At 36.6% G+C, this 17,062-nt stretch overlaps 1 protein-coding gene across 1 annotated transcript; it reads right to left on the minus strand.

The window, feature by feature from the left end:
- Window positions 1-861: 861 nt before the first annotated feature.
- Window positions 862-16,450, minus strand: pdhx (pyruvate dehydrogenase complex component X). Its single transcript, XM_087797592.1, has 11 exons — window positions 16,296-16,450; window positions 13,644-13,727; window positions 11,346-11,446; window positions 8,799-8,971; window positions 7,915-8,013; window positions 5,099-5,267; window positions 4,652-4,799; window positions 4,161-4,219; window positions 3,435-3,593; window positions 2,159-2,223; window positions 862-1,509 (listed from the first exon to the last, which is right to left on the minus strand). Exons 1-11 carry the CDS (start codon window positions 16,429-16,431, stop codon window positions 1,254-1,256), a joined length of 1,449 nt encoding a protein of 482 aa, XP_087653718.1. The 5' UTR covers window positions 16,432-16,450; the 3' UTR covers window positions 862-1,253.
- Window positions 16,451-17,062: the final 612 nt, after the last annotated feature.

Here is a 17,062-nt window from a genome sequence, read left to right on the forward strand (position 1 = left end):
CATGAAGCTTCATCAATCCATTACAACTGCTACATGAAGCTTCATCAATCCATTACAACTGCTTCATGAAGCTTTATCAATCCATTACAACTACTTCATGAAGCGTCATCAATCCATTACAACTGCTTCATGAAGCTTCATCGATCCATTACAACTGCTTCAAGAAGCTTCATAAATCCATTACAACTTCTACATGAAGCTTCATCAATCCATTACAACTGCTTCATGAAGCTTTGTCAATCCATTATAAATGCTTCATGAAGCTTTGTCAATCCATTACAAATGCTTCATGAAGCTTTGTCAATCCATTACAAATGCTTCATGAAGCTTCATTAACCCACCAAGCTTCAGCAATAACCAAAGCCTTGTCAACACATTATTACTACATCATGAAGTTTCATAATGACGTCACTAGTACTTTACGAGGCTTTGTAAACATATCACTACTTCGTCACGAAGCTTCATCAAGCAATGACTACCAAACACTTCTCTAGACTAAAGAGAGCTCAGGGTCAAGAAACATACAGGAGACACAACATAGAAGCCTTTGAGATTCATATTGAATCAACCATTTTATTATAACATAACTCAGACTGTGAATCACAGGTCTGTTGTGTTTGTAAACTCACTCGCTTTATCATGATTGCATTAACGTCCACTGATTGATTCCAACTCAAGAACTCTCTAAATCAAACACAATGGTGTCCAGACTGACATTGGTGTGAACACAAGCAGATGTTTCATCCTCGCAAACATACAGCAGTTGCCAGAAGCTGACCTGCACGCTCCACATCAAATGATCCTAATTGGACTGGGAGCAATAATTCACACGCTTTAGACACACTTCAAAGAAACGACACAGTCATTACAGGGTTTTATTAGCAGTTTATTAGCATCCGGAGTCGCAAACATTGCATGATGAACACGACAGGATTAACGATTTGTTGGTTTAATAAGTTAAATTATGACGACAGGGTGAGCTTTATGGCCGACGTTTCACTTTTGACACGATGTACGTTGAATTGGACGCTTGAAAATAAATATGATCGACACCTTTTTTTTTTTTTTTAATACAGTGATCACACGTGTGATGTCGTTAACCCTGCAGTGGATCACGGTTAAACTCCAGATCTTAGCAACCCTGTTAGATAACCAACAGGCTTCGGTCCAGTATATTAAAAGAGTGAACCACTAGCCATGGATGCCGGATTTGAAAACTGGGATATTAACATCAGTTTCATTTTCTCATTTCCTCAGGCGACAACCATGCGCTGCGGTCTCTCCAAGTTGGATCGGAACTTATCGAGAAACCGCGAGGCCAGCTCGTCGTCGACCAGACGTCCGTCGCTGGATAACGTAACAGTCATCAGCTGCTGGGTGCGCAACGCTTGTTCGTCCTCGGACAGAGTCAGCTCTGTTCTTGATGTTCCGACCGCGAGGATGCATGCCTGTGGAGGATTGATCACCGCGCTGAAGCCGCTGATCCCAAACATTCCCAGGTTGGATATACTGCAGGAGGAGGGAATATCAACCGGCGGTTACAGCGCTGCCGTATTTCACGTTCTTTGACCGCGATTATCAGAAACAGATAAATGATCAGAACATGCAGCATGGAACGTAAAAATAAACCGAGGTTAAATAATAGATGTGCTCAAATCCCTTCCTAAATATAGGGCAGGATTGCTCAACGTGTTTGCACAACACATGCTCTGAAATGCAGGACAAATAACTTTGTACAGTGAGAGGGATCCTGAGGGTAATGAATAGTTCCTAATGAGAAATTTACCCAAATAAAAAGGGGGGGAACAAACAGAGAGAGCCCACATGTATCCCCGGGAGGACACAGATTCACACAAGAATTTATCGCTGCTGCCTGATACACAACCCTCATTAATGTCTAAATTGAGCCATTATTGCGAACGAGTCGAGAAACCTTCTGTTCGCTATTCTGCAACGCAACGTTTTAGGTTCGGTTCAAGCACGGACATTGCCTTAAGAGGGTTTGAGAAAACCCGTGTTTTATTCGTCTTTTATATCTCTTCTCTCTTCTAATTTTCCATGTCCATTTGTTAAGAAGAAGACTCTTCAACAAGAGGTCTCGTCAGGACAGTTTCTCATTTTGTCTTCCTGGTACTGCACAGTAAAACACGAGTCTTACCTGAAAGAGCCGCCTTGATATTCCTCAGGTAGAAGTTTCCCATCGCGGGCCTTCTGGGCCAATGACTAAAAGACAAAAAAATAATCATATACCATGACAAATGACCTTCAAAAAATTTGGCAAATACAATATGGAAGTTAATGAAATAATAAAACATCAGCATTCGTGCCCGATGTTGTGTGTAAACCTTTTCTGTTGAATTATGGATTCAATTAAAAAAAAGCCAATCAATGTAGCTAGAAAGATTAATGTAGCAAAAAGGTTTAAAAGAAGAAATGGTTGGAAAGTCCCCTGTTTATTTTCTCAGAATTTGAACAAAGAACTAAGCGACACCGCTTTAGATCTTGATAATAACCATTTAATCAATAATAACAAAAAAAAAAAAAACGTTAAGCATTTCTGATTTGAAAACAAAAACAAAGGGCCATTTGTCCTGTCTAAGAAAATGATGGAAGGTCCAACAGGGAGCCCTGAGATAAAAAAAGAAATTCATCTGAGTGCGCATTTCTAAAATGAACGGGGGGAATTGACAAAGCCCAGAGGGTGGATGAGACATCTGGCACGGAAAACACATAACCAGGTTATCTGTGTGCCAAAGTCTGCGACAAAGTAATGTTGCTTGAAAATCCCATTTAGAACGTCGATGAGTAAATAATCAGTTATTTTAAAATATCCTCCTTTCAGTGGTTGTTTGTGGCTTCCAATATTATGAATAAAAGACAAACCAAAACAAAAACCTCACTTATTTATTTACTTATCTTTGATATTTATATTTAACACTTTGGAGTTGCAGAAACTGAAGCCTAGTGTTTCCTGACTTCAAACACAAAAACATGTGAAGCTATTCAATTCATGCACACTGGAAAATAACTATAAGAGCTAAGACCTCTGCCAAGCAGCTCATTCCAAATGATTTATGTCCAACATGAGCCAACAGGGTCATGAGTAACAAATTATAACCAAGAGATTGTCAACGCGTTTTCTTAAGTCCACTTGCCAAACATTCTTCAAAAGCCTACTGAATCCAGATGGTAATTCAGAAACCCCCAAAATTTACATTTATTAATTGAAATAAATAAAATGTATTGATCTGTAAAACATGCATTTTCCCAGAGGAAGTATTTAGAGAATATTCCCTTTTAGTCTAAAATAAATAAGCACTGAACCAGGCATATGAAAAAAACAAATAAACAAAAGGTATTTTAATATATATTTTTTTTAAACAGCCAAACATGTTCTATACACTATGTATGAAAAACGCACTTTAATGGTTTACCTTTGCATTAGATGAGATTTCCTGAACCCCTTTGTTGGCTGCATCCTTGATAATGGGGGTAATCAGACCTTTTTCAGTTGCTACGGCAATCGAGATGTGTATTGAATCAAGTGCACGAGGTCCGTCGTCACTCCAAGTCACATTGACTTCGGGGATTTCCTAATGACACAAAGTCATTGAGGCAAACTCAATATTACACAAGCCACTGAAAGAACGCTTGTTACCCGTGTCACTTTAACTGGCACTTCAAAGTCGTTACAAGAAAAACATCTCCACGAACCACACGGGGTGATGACACAACACATGAAGCTGAGACTGACACTAAACCTTGTGGAGAGTTTAAAGCTACATGAACAACTGTGAGGGTTGATCTAACTGGATGTTGCTTTAGGATCAGTGCTGGAAATGGAAATCGCTTATTCAATAACAAGACAGTTGATTTTCTATAACTCTGGGCGACATGGCTTGAGAGTCTGTAAGAGTCATGTGATAGTGACTTTTTCAGACAAGCTTTTTGAAATTACCAGAAAGATAAGAGTAGAAACTGGCTTTTATCTTGTTTAAGAAACAAATGTAGATGCTTAGTATTCATATTGTCTCTTTAACATGTAACAAAGACAATTCAGGCTTTAGCAACTCAAGAGCGCCGATAGAAATTATTAACCTGTTTTTTTTTACTTAACAAGTCTGTTAATTGTATCAAGATTAAAAAACAAACAAACTTACTCTAAGTGCGACCGCAGCTGCCTTGATAATAAAGTCATTGACGGAAACTTTAACATCTCCTGAAAACAAAAGATTAAATACAGTCAACAATTGAACAAGAGGACAAAAAGCCACATTGAATTACTGTCGAGTCACGAGGGCTTTAAGTAGATTATTAATATTGTAATTGCATCTTCTCTGAGTAATGGAAGTCCAGTGGACAACATGTACTTAAATTGGTTCTTGTCGGATTTTATGATTTAAATCAGAGCAATGTTTGTCCAGAGCAGCGGAAGTATTTCAAATGTTACTGCAATGACTAATGTGCACCAGTTGCTCTTCTTATGAGCCTTTTGTTCAAGTGACGTCATGTGAAAACCATTATAACTTCCCCTCAGGGAAACATTTTGAAATCAGACATTCACTTTTAAACAACAAAATAGTTTTTACATGTGCTCGTGAGGCTGTTAAGAAAAAATGGAGAAGAGATGAAGCCTTTTTTTTCTCTTTACCTTCGGCTAAGTCTTTGCGAAGTTGCATGACAGCAGCCATGTCGCAGTCAACAGATGCGTAAGCATGGGGGATGGTGGTTTTGGACTGAGTTAGTCTTTGAGCGATCACGCGACGAACATTTGAGGCGGGAACTTCTGTGTAAGTGCCCTTTGGAAAATCAGAAAGAAAACAAGAGAACAAGTGAAAAGATTAAAACATTTGAGAAAAATGCATTGCTTGTGCCCATTTTTGGAAGCGTTCGATCAGTGTGTTTCACTTTATAGGTCAAACCAATTTATATATACGACAGAACAGGACCTTTAAAGAATGACTAACCTTTCGTCGACCAAGGAAACAAATGGATGAAACCTGCGTCAATTACTTCTAATGTAGCCGCCTTCACCACTAATAAGTAAGCATTAAAAAAGTAATTGATCAATTGCATGATTGAACATGATTATGCTTACTGGTGCACCAGGCTTCCCAGGGATGGACAGAGGAGGAATATTGGGTCTGCTGCCTGGTGGAGGTGGAGGACCGACTACTGGGGTCTGTAGAGGACTTGGCACTGTTGCAGCCACGGTGGCTGGTGCTGCTTTGGGGGCAGGAGATGTCTTCAAAAGATTCAACACGTCTCTGTTTAAATTGAAAGGAACAAAACAATAAAAAAAAGGTTAAGAGACATTGTCGGTTCTTATAGCGTAGCATTTGAAAAAGTGCATGGGAAGTAGTGATCGGTGGATGAAGCTTCATGAAGCAGTGTCCATTTCCACAGCCCACTAGATGGCACTCTCTGTAATCTGTTGGCCACCTGACACTGATCTCTAAAAAATAAGCAATGCTTCATGAAGCTTCATCAAACAATCACTAAAGGAAAAGGAGTTATGCAGGTCAGAAAATACAGATTTTTTGAAACTCTAGAAGAGAAGGCTTGGACATCAAATTGAGGGGAAAAAAGAAGTTTCCCCCAGTTTTCCACCTCATACATATTGAAGGAGTTTGATTCCACTTTCTTTTACTTTGGACATTATTAGTGACAACCTCATTCTAAGTACAATGAACTAAACTCAACACTTCATGAATAATTTCACAGATTACTTATTAATGTTGTCATCATTGACTATTATAATTTCCGATTGTTTAACAAACTGAATCTGTGACAAACATTCGTGAATAATGTATTCCTACACTCTCATGTTGTAAATCTGGAGCGATGGTGCTAGTTTGCAGTTCTGTCAGATTTAGAGTCCGACGTTTGTTTTTATTCCCATGGGGGGGTGGAGGGGGGGCAGTCGGCATGCGTCATGAGAATTACTCCGTGAAACAAAAAACAACATCAGGGTGAGAGCGGGATCAGGTGTTGATAACAGAAACACAGGTTCAGGTAGAGACATTGGAAATTGTCAGACTCCTAAAATTTATTATAGTATACTTCAGTATTTCACTATCACTATATGAACCATCGGATTAGGACTTAAACAACATTTTCTTATGCTAGTCAGATATCAGGGTGACAAAGAGAAGTAATATTTCAACCCATCATTTCAAGGTCTGTTGGTAAAACCATGGGAGGGGCAGGTATCAGGTGTGCTTGCTCGAAGCTCCTGTTCCACTTCATGTCACTGCTCTAACCTCTCCACATGCATGAGAGTCTTTTGTCTAGACCAGCTGGTTCATATCGCACATTGTTGTCTGCAGCTTTTCTCCTCAAGCTGCATCTCTATATTTACTGCAGGAAACAAGTATCTCTTTCTTCATGAACAGATAGGATGTGTTCGGAAGCAGAAAAGAAGGTGGAATTCCCCTACATGTTTAACAAAAAACTTCACATGTCAGTCATTTTCAAGAAAGATTTCTATGTGAAGAACAACAAAAAGTGGAAAAATAAAATCTAAAATAAATAAATGTTGATATTGTAAACTGTTTCAAATAGGAAGTAGAAAGCCGTCTTTAGTGTCAACTTGATGATGATACCACTTTTGTTCTGCACCCTGGCGCGATCTATCTTTCTATAAAGACCATTTAGTGGCAGCCAAGAAAAAAAAAGGACCCTCTGAAATACTTGGAGAGAGTGAGCAGAATATTAAAAAGGGAACAAGGCGGCACTGACGGGAACATCCACACACAGGCTCACAAAACTACCAAACGAGCATTGACACACATGTCTAATCTTCTACCGCCACCTAGAACCACCAAAGAAGAAAGATGATGGTCGCTCAAATGAAATGGTATTACTGGTTTGATTATTAACAGCATTTGTTAGATTAAGACAGATCTATTTGTTATTAGGATATTCCCATCACTAGTTTTTATGTGATATTCTTAAAAAGTAAAACCGATTATCAGGAAAAATACATGGTGGGTTTTATATTATTAAACTAATTCCAAAAAAACTCAAAAACATATTATATAAAAGACTTAACAACCAAAGTTCTCTGATGGGCGAGTAATAATGTTTGTAAATTATTTTTTATTATTATATATTCACAGAAATCCTGCAAAGGATCAACTTGTTCACAAAAAGGCAATCATGACACATATTCATTATTGGCTAACAAAAGCAATATGGAGACAGGGTTGCCATGGTGACGGTTAAAGGGAACAGAAGGCAGATGCGTATTTCTCCTCTTTATTCATTTCAGTTTCTATGAAATTAATAACATCACTCCGTTTTCCAAGTTATTCCTGTCTGGTTCAAAGTGACTAACCAGCCTTTCTTCCGAACTTATTTACTTAAAGAGAGTAGTTTCTGAGCAGAAACTACTTCCTGAGGAAAAATATCCACACAACACAACAATGTGCATCAATAGGGGAAAACATGCATATCAGCCGTACAATGACCATTTTCAGAAAACAGTTCATAGTCGTAACATTACACACTTAACAACACAAACAGGTACAGTTCTGGCAACTTCCCCTTTTGCAAGTTCTGTCTATAGGCAAGAGTTCTTATTTTAGAAAACCTTGATGTGCGCTCACAACTATACGAAAGCTAACAGGTTAACATGGAAAAAGTTTATCATGAATAACAAAGAGTGTGTCTGTTGCAAATATTATACAGATAAAAAGTATATAGAAAAAGTTCCTAATCTTTGTAACGTTTCACCCAGAAAAAAGGCTTATCATTACATAATTAACAATGGCCCTTTAATGTCAATAGCATGTGCTTATAAGTTCACAAATTACATTACCAAGCAGCTTCTGATTTATATCGTAAGAACAACACACACCACTTTTTATGGAATGTAACAAAATAATTGGACGAGTTTCTACGGAAACTTACTCTTTTGTGACAAGTCCTCTTGGTCCAGTGGGTGTGGCCAATTTGGGGTCCAAACCATGAGTGTCCAGGATGTGCCTCGCTGCCGGGCTCAGTCTTAACCTGCATAATAAAGTCAAACAATAGAAATGCTATAGATAGTTTATAAATATGGTACATCAGATCCCACATTTAAATGGCATGGATAAACAATCTGAATCAAATTTACATTTCCTAAAATAAAAGTATGTTACACGATAAATATCTTAATATACTGCCACCTATCATCGTACTCTGCTCGGGTTATGATGCGCCTCTAAATGTGCGTTAGCTCAGCATAATGTGTTTGCATAACAAACTTGCCCTATTTGTTTTGTGGCAGCTCTTTCACGTTCCACAAGAGAATCTATTATGCAAACAAATGGGCAGAGTTGAAGGTTTTTGAAATTCAGCATTGTCAGATGTTGACAGACCACATGGGAACTAAGAATTGCTCCTCATCCACCTCCTTTAATTTTCATTATTGCTGCTTTCAAACTAGAACACTGGACGGAAAATAAACATTGTTTATTTTGAATAAAGTGATTTTATAGAAAATATTTCTTACTGTGAAAGGATGTGTACTGGTTTGTAAAACATATCATTTTATGTAGTACAACTCTCTAGCTCAACTAGAAACTGAAACAACAAGAGCATTTTTCTCATTCTATAAACAAATGCACACGCCGATAATTTGCAATGCAGACACGGAGAATTTGCATTGCAGTTACACTATTCCAACACCGAGTGGAGCCAAAAACACCATTGAAAATACTAAGGATTGGGTCTTTAATGGTAGGAAAGAACTCCCTCTATAAAATATATTCTTTATTTTAATTACTGAAAAAAGATTGACATTGCTAACTTACAGCTCAGGTGAGGCAGGTTTTGGGGGAGGGGCTGTAATTTCAGCAGGTGTAGGGACAGCGGCGGCTTGGGTGGTTTCAGGAGGTGGTATATCAACCTGCTTCCAGTCCTGCCCTTCTTCTACCATTACTGCGATGAGCGTCCCCAGAGGTACGTTCCGACTTCCCTCTTCAATCTGTAGAATAAAAAAAGGTTGGAAAATTAGATTATTTAATTCATAGGCAGATCTGAATTTACCCCACACATTCTAACAGTTTTGGACTAATTAAAATGCTCTGCATGGCCGAGCCCTTAAGAGCAGATATCCCTTTTAATGAGTCTAAATGAACAGCCAACAGAAGCAAGGAGTTTTATGCAACTTATTAGTAATCAGAAGACCATCTAATTAGTAATTGGTCTTCAAGAGCTGTTAAAAAATAAAGGATACATTATAGCTTGTTAAAATACGCAATCATAATGAAGGCCACTGGAGATTCAAGCCTTTTCCTTCTATTCATACCTAATGGTCCCATTGTGCAGTGGTTCTCTTTTATTCCCCATGTTGGTAAAGAACTCTCTCAAATGAAGTTACGCAACTGAGTTTATTTTCTTATTTACCACGAAAAAAAGATGAAATCTCACACGGCATGAATATTTCTGACCCAAAAAATAAAAAAAGCTCTTGTAATCTTAATCCGCAAACCGAAAAAAATGACACCTGAGCACGACGACGTTCAGGCTAACATAACATGAATACACACCAACGTGGGACACAGGAAATCCCTCTTTGATTGTCTTTTCCCGGACGTAGCCTATTGTGTCTAAATAGAGTACACATGGACCATGACATGGGTATAATAAAACATATGAGGGAGTGTTTATTTACGACCTTCAGAGCACCTGTCTTTTACGCTTTAGCTACCAACATATGCTGTTGCTCTCCATTATTGATTTTTCATATAAGTTGGATGATATACCTTTAAGAGACAAGACAAAAAGCATCATTATTGTATGTTAGTTTTGTTGCTCACAAATAAATCTATACAAATATGGATACTAGGTGAGATTGAAAAAAAAAATCCGCTGGATAAAAATGTTCCAAATACATACAAGGAATTTTCAAGAAGCTGCTAATATTAATAATTATTTAGTATTGATTAGACAATGGTAGGACTACAAGATTAAAACTCATATTTAATGGTGTCAAAATTAAGTGTCTTTGGTCTTACTAGTGGTGATTTTAACCTCCCCAACCATACGAATTCAGCACATACCTTGTTTGTAACATCTACTAACAGCTTTGTTTGGTATTTTGTTGAGGGCCATATTGCTTGTTGACCTCATAAATAACCTCTGAAAAGCAGAGATAGCTTCACGTCAATGAAGGACCATCCAGGCATTTGGCCTCTGGGAGGTTAGCGTGCAAGAATCGGTAACTACTGACTACTTTAAATTCTGTGTGGATTTAAAAACATCCGACATGGACAAGGCTTACACAATGCTGTTAAGGACTTATAGGGAGTGTAATACAATTCAACTTATTGCTTCTAGCTGCTATTTATTACAGACCATCGTTCTTCGCCTGTGTCTGCTCTTAAAGCCCCTACCCCCAATTCTAGATGTGTTGCTATGGAAACTACCTCATCCCCACTGTAGCTTAGAAGAAGATGGAGTGAGGGAATGTGATAGAAAAAAAAAAAAGCAAAGAGATTAAAAAAAAAAGATTACAATCCTACTGAAATCCTAGGATCGAATCACTTTGTGATTGGGGAACAGATTCATTGATTTGGTAGTATTTCTAAGGTTTTATTTATTTTTAAACACTTTCTCAAATATAGATTATTAAAGCAAAATGGTGCAGTAGGAAGTCCAAAAATATAAATATTTAGTAAAATTGCATTCCATTGAGCGATAGCACATTTTGTCAATAATCTTTTTTTTTTTAAACGTCAGGAAGTTTTAACTTTGATTTTTCCTCAACATGGAGTGCTGATCATTATTAGGCAGCCTATTAAATATTTCACATATCAAACAACGGGGAGGAACTGAATGCAAATGTGTCAATCAAGACCTATTGTTGAAGCTATGCCGTCATTCAAAAGGGACACGTGAAACATGTGCATCCAATTAGCAAACAGAACAAAGATATTAACAACTGACGAAGAGCATAGTTGTGCTTGGCGCCATGTCAATTATGCGTTAACATGGGTTCGAAAAACACAGCTTTAATTTCAAATTCATACGTTTTCGTCATCACATGTTTCATTGTCTGTACATGGATACTCTTGTGACTAAATAAAGTAATTGGAAACTGGACATGTTTATGAATATTACTCTTTAAATACAGAGACCTTCATACATTTACTGAAAATGTATTTTTTAAATTTAAAAATAATACAATTTAGATCAGTATTTGTGATATTTGGATGAATAAATCACAAAAATGTTGTATTCCAAAAGGTTTCTTGCATTTTTCTTTGTGGAACGGAGTTAAAAAACTGTACTTGACAGATCTTTGTCTGTACAGAACAAGGCTGGAATAACACAATCACATAATTAGTTGTCCTTACCAATATTTTGGCCAAAATCCCATCTTCATTGGATTCCATGGTAACTACAGCCTTATCAGTCTCAATTTCACAAAGGGCATCCCCCACTTCCACCGCTTCACCTGCGAAAGTAAAAGCACAGGATTATGGTACAATATTAATTATAATTATTATAATAAAATTAAGTTCGATAGATAAGATCTTGTTGAAAAAAGTTCCTCTGGATCAATTAAATTTAAAAAAAAATGAAGAATCTCATTAACACACGGAGAGACATTCATGGTGTCATTTCTTTCACACAATGACAAGTGACATGACATAAACATAGCTTCCACGGAAGCCTCACGATGATGTGAGAAATATCTGCGCAAGGATTGGCCTACATATCTACTGAAAGGCGTAATCAATGTTTCATGGGAAAGAATGCGAGATAGGAGTGCAGTGTGTCGGATAGAAGACAATATCCATTCCTTAGAACCCCGGCATATTCCCAGTGGTCCACCAAGAAAGAGACGGAATATATTAGCATATGTTTACCTAGGAATAGATACTGAAAACGACTTTATATAATCAACTACGATGTTATGCTTAAAAACAGTGAGTAGGAATCTTTTTAATTCAACCATTTTTAGGGCCGAGACACCTTTGGCTTCATTACACACAAGTAGTCGCCGTCATGTTTGCAAGACCCATGAGCCGTTCGCTAAGACTGTAAAAGTTGAGTTGATGTGCTGACACAGTTTTCCCCTAGTAAATTTACAGAAACCCTTCTTGAAATATGTGAAAAACATCTGCACAAACTGGAGGCATGGTTATAAAGTGTAATTACAACATCCATCTTTACCACACCATTATTGACTTAATACATTTGGTTTGACTACTATGAAATGCATTTGATAATAAATAACTAATAAATATAATGAGAAAGGTAAAAACTGTAAAAGTCAATGTGACCTCATTCGAAGGAAAAGACAGTGTGAACTAAATGTCATATTGTGTTAAGATGTTTTTGTAGTTCAATCAAATACTCACTGCCGGCACAACGGTAGAATAGAATAACAACAAACGCACTCTGAGACTGAAATTTTCACAACAATATACTTTGATTGCAATTACTGTAAATTATAACTCCCCTCGCACATACAGACTAAATAAAAAACACAAGAGGTTGAACACTATATTAGATGTTAAGGGCTTTATAAAAGGTGGAAATAACTTTATAATGTTTCTATGGATAATGTTATTCATATGACAAAATTTTTTTTTTTTTTCTCTTAGTGACATATGTGCGGTGAGGTATATGTGATGAAGGTCAAAAGGTTGACATATCATCACGTCAATAGTATCTGAGGGAGGGGAGATGAAGATGATGGAAGAGTATGTGTCAACTTTGGATGTTTAAATAGTGCTTTAGTGAGACACACGGTGAGAAAAGTAACAATATTGTGAAGGCGCTCATATAGAAGAGGTGAGAGCAAAACAGAATAGGTCAAGGGGAAGGCTTCATGGAGGATGGGCGAGGGAGGGTTGAAAGAGCACTGGGACTATTGACGTCGAACAGCCCCTGAGAGCAAGGCATACTAGAGCAGAGATTGGATTTGTATGAGGCTTTAACACCATGTGACCCTGGGGGTTAGGTGTGATGTGCAACATTAAAGATTAAACAGGCAACCTCTGAGCCTTTCACCTCCGTTCCAATAGAACGTGCCGGACATACGGTAAAGAAACGTATCCTGAATTTAATGTTAAACTCGAATTCCTATTCAACTGGAACCAAACAGGACTTTGGGATTTTGTGTGTGTGCACGCGCATTATTATTATATCATAATAAAATGGTGATAGTTTGAAAATCCATTAAAAATATTTGTAACGTTAATCTATACAAGCAAAGAAAATGTTTAGGTGGTTTGGATACCATTTCTATGTATGAAAAAAATGATGCGATTATTAACAAACTTCCAAGCTAGCATAAATATAATTTCCTTTGTCACAAAAGCACATGGCAACAATGAAATTCAGCCAATCAGAGGTGTGTATGCTGCCTAATGATAAATGAGACTGTGGTGCTGCTGCCTGAGCAGAGTTGCTAAGCAGTAATGAATAGTGACTCCTGCGTTTCTTTGAGCAAATTGGCCACCAGAGACCATTGGGCACGACAGCGGTCGAGGCTATGTCAGAGAGAAATGGGCTTGATGTATAATTGCGTCGATGTTTCCTCAAGACATAACTCTTTAATTGTAGGTGCATGAAAAGTGACGAGAGAAGAAACCCATCAAACAATATTTCTCATTTAGCGTGAAACAAAAGGGTTTGTTTACCTTCTTTCTTCAGCCATTTGACAATGTTTCCCTCCTCCATTGTCGGAGAGAGGGCTGGCATTTGTACTTTGACGGGAGCGACACCTAGAGGACAAAAACCACAAGTCAGAAAAACAAGTCATTCGTTTCTTGTTATCAATATTTCTGATTTAATCAAATATAACATTACATTACATTACATAATTAAATTTGTCATTACTTTCTAGATTAAACAATTATTTGAATAGGCTACAAATAAAGTGAGAGCCTCAACTCTGATACAAGAAGAAAATAAACATAAACTGACATAAGGCAATAGTTTCTCAGTGATGTAATGTTGAGGCTTATTTCTGTAGTATCTGTAGCGCCAGTGAAAAATATTTATAATTTTTACAATATACACCAAGTCAATGGTTACATTTTAATTTGTTAAATGGTTGGGGGATGCATAAGACCATATATTTTGTAAACATAAGGCTTGAAAACTCATTATTAAAATGTATATTCCATAATAATGTGTAAATAATGCAAGTAATTAATTGTATTTCTTGCTTTATATTCATGTCACTTATTTAGGAGATTTACTTTATGTATGGTTTAGTCTTTGCATAGACCAAATATGCGTTCTACAAATATAAATTGCTTACAACAGTCTTTCTGTAGTGCTTTACTGCCATCTACTGGGTATTGGGCTACAATACATGCTTATTAAATATTAAACACACTACAGACATCGGTGTATGAAAATAAAATAAATATATAGGGGTTTGGAGCAGGATGTATAAATATGCAAATATTTTGTCATGAAACTATATTAAAACATAGGAAAATCGTTTTTATCAGAATCAGAAAACATATTGCTTGCTTATTTTTAAAGGGGCAACATAAACCTAACAATAAATAATGAAAAATAATAAAAATAGATAGCTGTATTTTTATATTCATCATATCAAAATCAATCATCAAATCAAGATTAAATCAAATAGTATAGTATTTGAGAATCAGAAAACAAGTTTAACATTTTCATGAGTTCAAAAATGTATTTGAACTCTACCTCACGATATCATACACTAGACATTCACACATCACATTTAGAGCAAAATAAACACATACAACGTCCTGCAATAGAGTAGATAATGGGTGGGGAATTAATTTTAGGCCAGTGAAGTAAAAAATTAAATAAATAAGCAAAAAAAAAAAGAAAGGAAGAAAGACAAAAAAAGTGAACTATGTCAATAAAACATTAATAAACCTTTCATAAAAACAAATGATTAACAAAACAACAACTTTATTTCAAATCCGTTTTATATCAAAGGTTTTTTTTTGTTTTGTTTTTATGAACTCAATATTTTCTCAAAGTATTTTGAAGGGGCAAGAAATATTCTCCAAATGGACAAAAGTTCCATTTAGAGTTTAAAACAATCAAAAATCAAAAATATAGCAGTCAGAAAAAATGTCTACATTTTTTACAAGGACAGTTTCTACTCTTAAATCATGAGGGTCACATAGATACAGTCAGAGGGCCATATTATTTTTTACTCTCCTCTCATCTCTCACTTTATCCTCCCTCATTATGTCTACACTCCTACCCCTCCACCTTTCCAAGGCAGTCACAGAAAGATGCTGCCAACACCGAGTCTGGTTCTGCTCATGGTTTTTGCCTTCGAAAAGGACTGTTACACACTGTGATCCACCCATTGTTAATTCACTGGAATCTCTTTTTTCTTTTCTCCAATGGAGTCTTACTGAAGCTGTAGAGTGTCTTGAAATGACAATTTAAATACAATTAAATTAAACTGTGACTTAGAACCACACTTTGCTCATGTGCAGCACATGAATGATGCAAATATTAGCTTTGCAACGATCTTCCTCTCTCTTTACGCTCTGACACCTTCAAGAAACATCTTAAGACGTTTTTATTTGTTCAGGCTTTTCCTTGATTTTCTGGAACTCCTGTTGTGTTATCAGTTTTATCTTGATCTTTAAAGAATATACTTTATTGACTATTGTTTTGATTGTTTAAGCGCTTTGTGACCCTGGTCTGGAAAAGCACTATACAAATAACAATTACTTACTTACAAGGCAACAAAGGCTTTAATTGAATGTGTTTATCATAGCAAAACATGAAGTTGACCACACAGGGAATAGGAGCGATAGGGAGGATGATGGAGACAGGTTAAGGTGGAGAAGGATGACTTTAGGAGGCATATATTGATGGGATATGAACAGATATGTCCATGATTTATAAATGTTTGATATTTAGCAGTGATTGACAGCAATAGCGTCACTGTTTCCAATCCAGGTCAAACATTATAATGTGTATCTGTGTGCCTTAAATCGGCATCTATAGGTCTCTCAGTGAACAAATTATAACAACTAACCTTCAGTATGAGAGAGTTGGTGGTCGCCATGTTTGCAGATTTAAACGAAAATCAAGCTAAATAATAATGTACCAACTTCTACTAAGATATTATGTTTACACGACAATGTAGTTTAACTTATAAATATTGGTCACGTATTGCAGTATTGTCGCTATAAAACGATAGCATTAACAAACAACCAGTAGGTGTTGTCATTTTATTTTGGTTGTATCTCTATAATATGACCTAGCCACGACACAAACTGACGGGAATGTCAACCGACAAAAACAGACTATTTAGGTCCAATACTTACCGAGTAGCCATGGCGACTGAACGAACGTCCGGGACTGCTCTTGCAGGGGTTGTGTCGTCCGAAGAAACTTATTTATGTTTGTTATTCTGCGGGCAAATGATATTCCTTGACGACCCAGACGTAAGGTAGCCGCCATGTTTTCGACCTCTTCCGCTGAGGTGTCTGAGCAAGTGCCTGACCGAAAAAACATGCCTGAGATCTCAACCGCATATATTTGCAGGTCAACAATAAAAAACTAAACGCTCATTTGAATGTTGATGAATTTATAGTGATTAAAATAATTAATTAAAAGTATACGGTATGTATCTATACGCGGCTTCTACCCGGCTTTGGGTCCTTATGGGTCACAGATTCATGGGTAGTTACTGCCCTCTGCTGGTCATGTTGTGTAGATCATTTCAATACTACTACTGCTACTACTACTACTACTACTACTACTACTACTACTACTACTACACACACTACTACTACTATTTCTGCAGCTACTACTACTGGTTCGATGATGATGATAATAATAATAATAATAATAATAATAATAATAATAATAATAATAATAATAATAATAATAATAATAATAATAATAATAATGTGATATGACCATGGTGGTGATGCTGCCAATGATCATGGTGAAGTATAAGGATGATGACAAAAATAATCAGAATCAGAAACTTTTATTTTCAGTGTTTTTGCTGAATTTTTGTGGTGTCATAAAACAACAACAAAAAAAAGTAATAGAAAAAAAACCCATAATAATAATAATAATAATA

Source organism: Callionymus lyra, chromosome 8 (genome assembly GCF_982586985.1).
Source record: "Callionymus lyra chromosome 8, fCalLyr1.hap1.1, whole genome shotgun sequence".
In the NCBI taxonomy this organism is placed as follows: Eukaryota; Metazoa; Chordata; class Actinopteri; order Syngnathiformes; family Callionymidae; genus Callionymus; species Callionymus lyra.

What these genes read in the sequence shown, in the direction of transcription:
- pdhx (XM_087797592.1), bottom strand. Translation starts at nt 16,431, where the DNA reads ATGGCGGCTACCTTACGTCTGGGTCGTCAAGGAATATCATTTGCCCGC. An exon ending in CAAATGGCTGAAGAAAGAAG is followed by an intron (nt 11,447 to 13,643) that starts GTAAACAAACCC and finishes TTACTTTCGCAG; the next exon opens with GTGAAGCGGTGGAAGTGGGG. An exon ending in TCGCAAAGACTTAGCCGAAG is followed by an intron (nt 4,220 to 4,651) that starts GTAAAGAGAAAA and finishes TTTTGTTTTCAG; the next exon opens with GAGATGTTAAAGTTTCCGTC.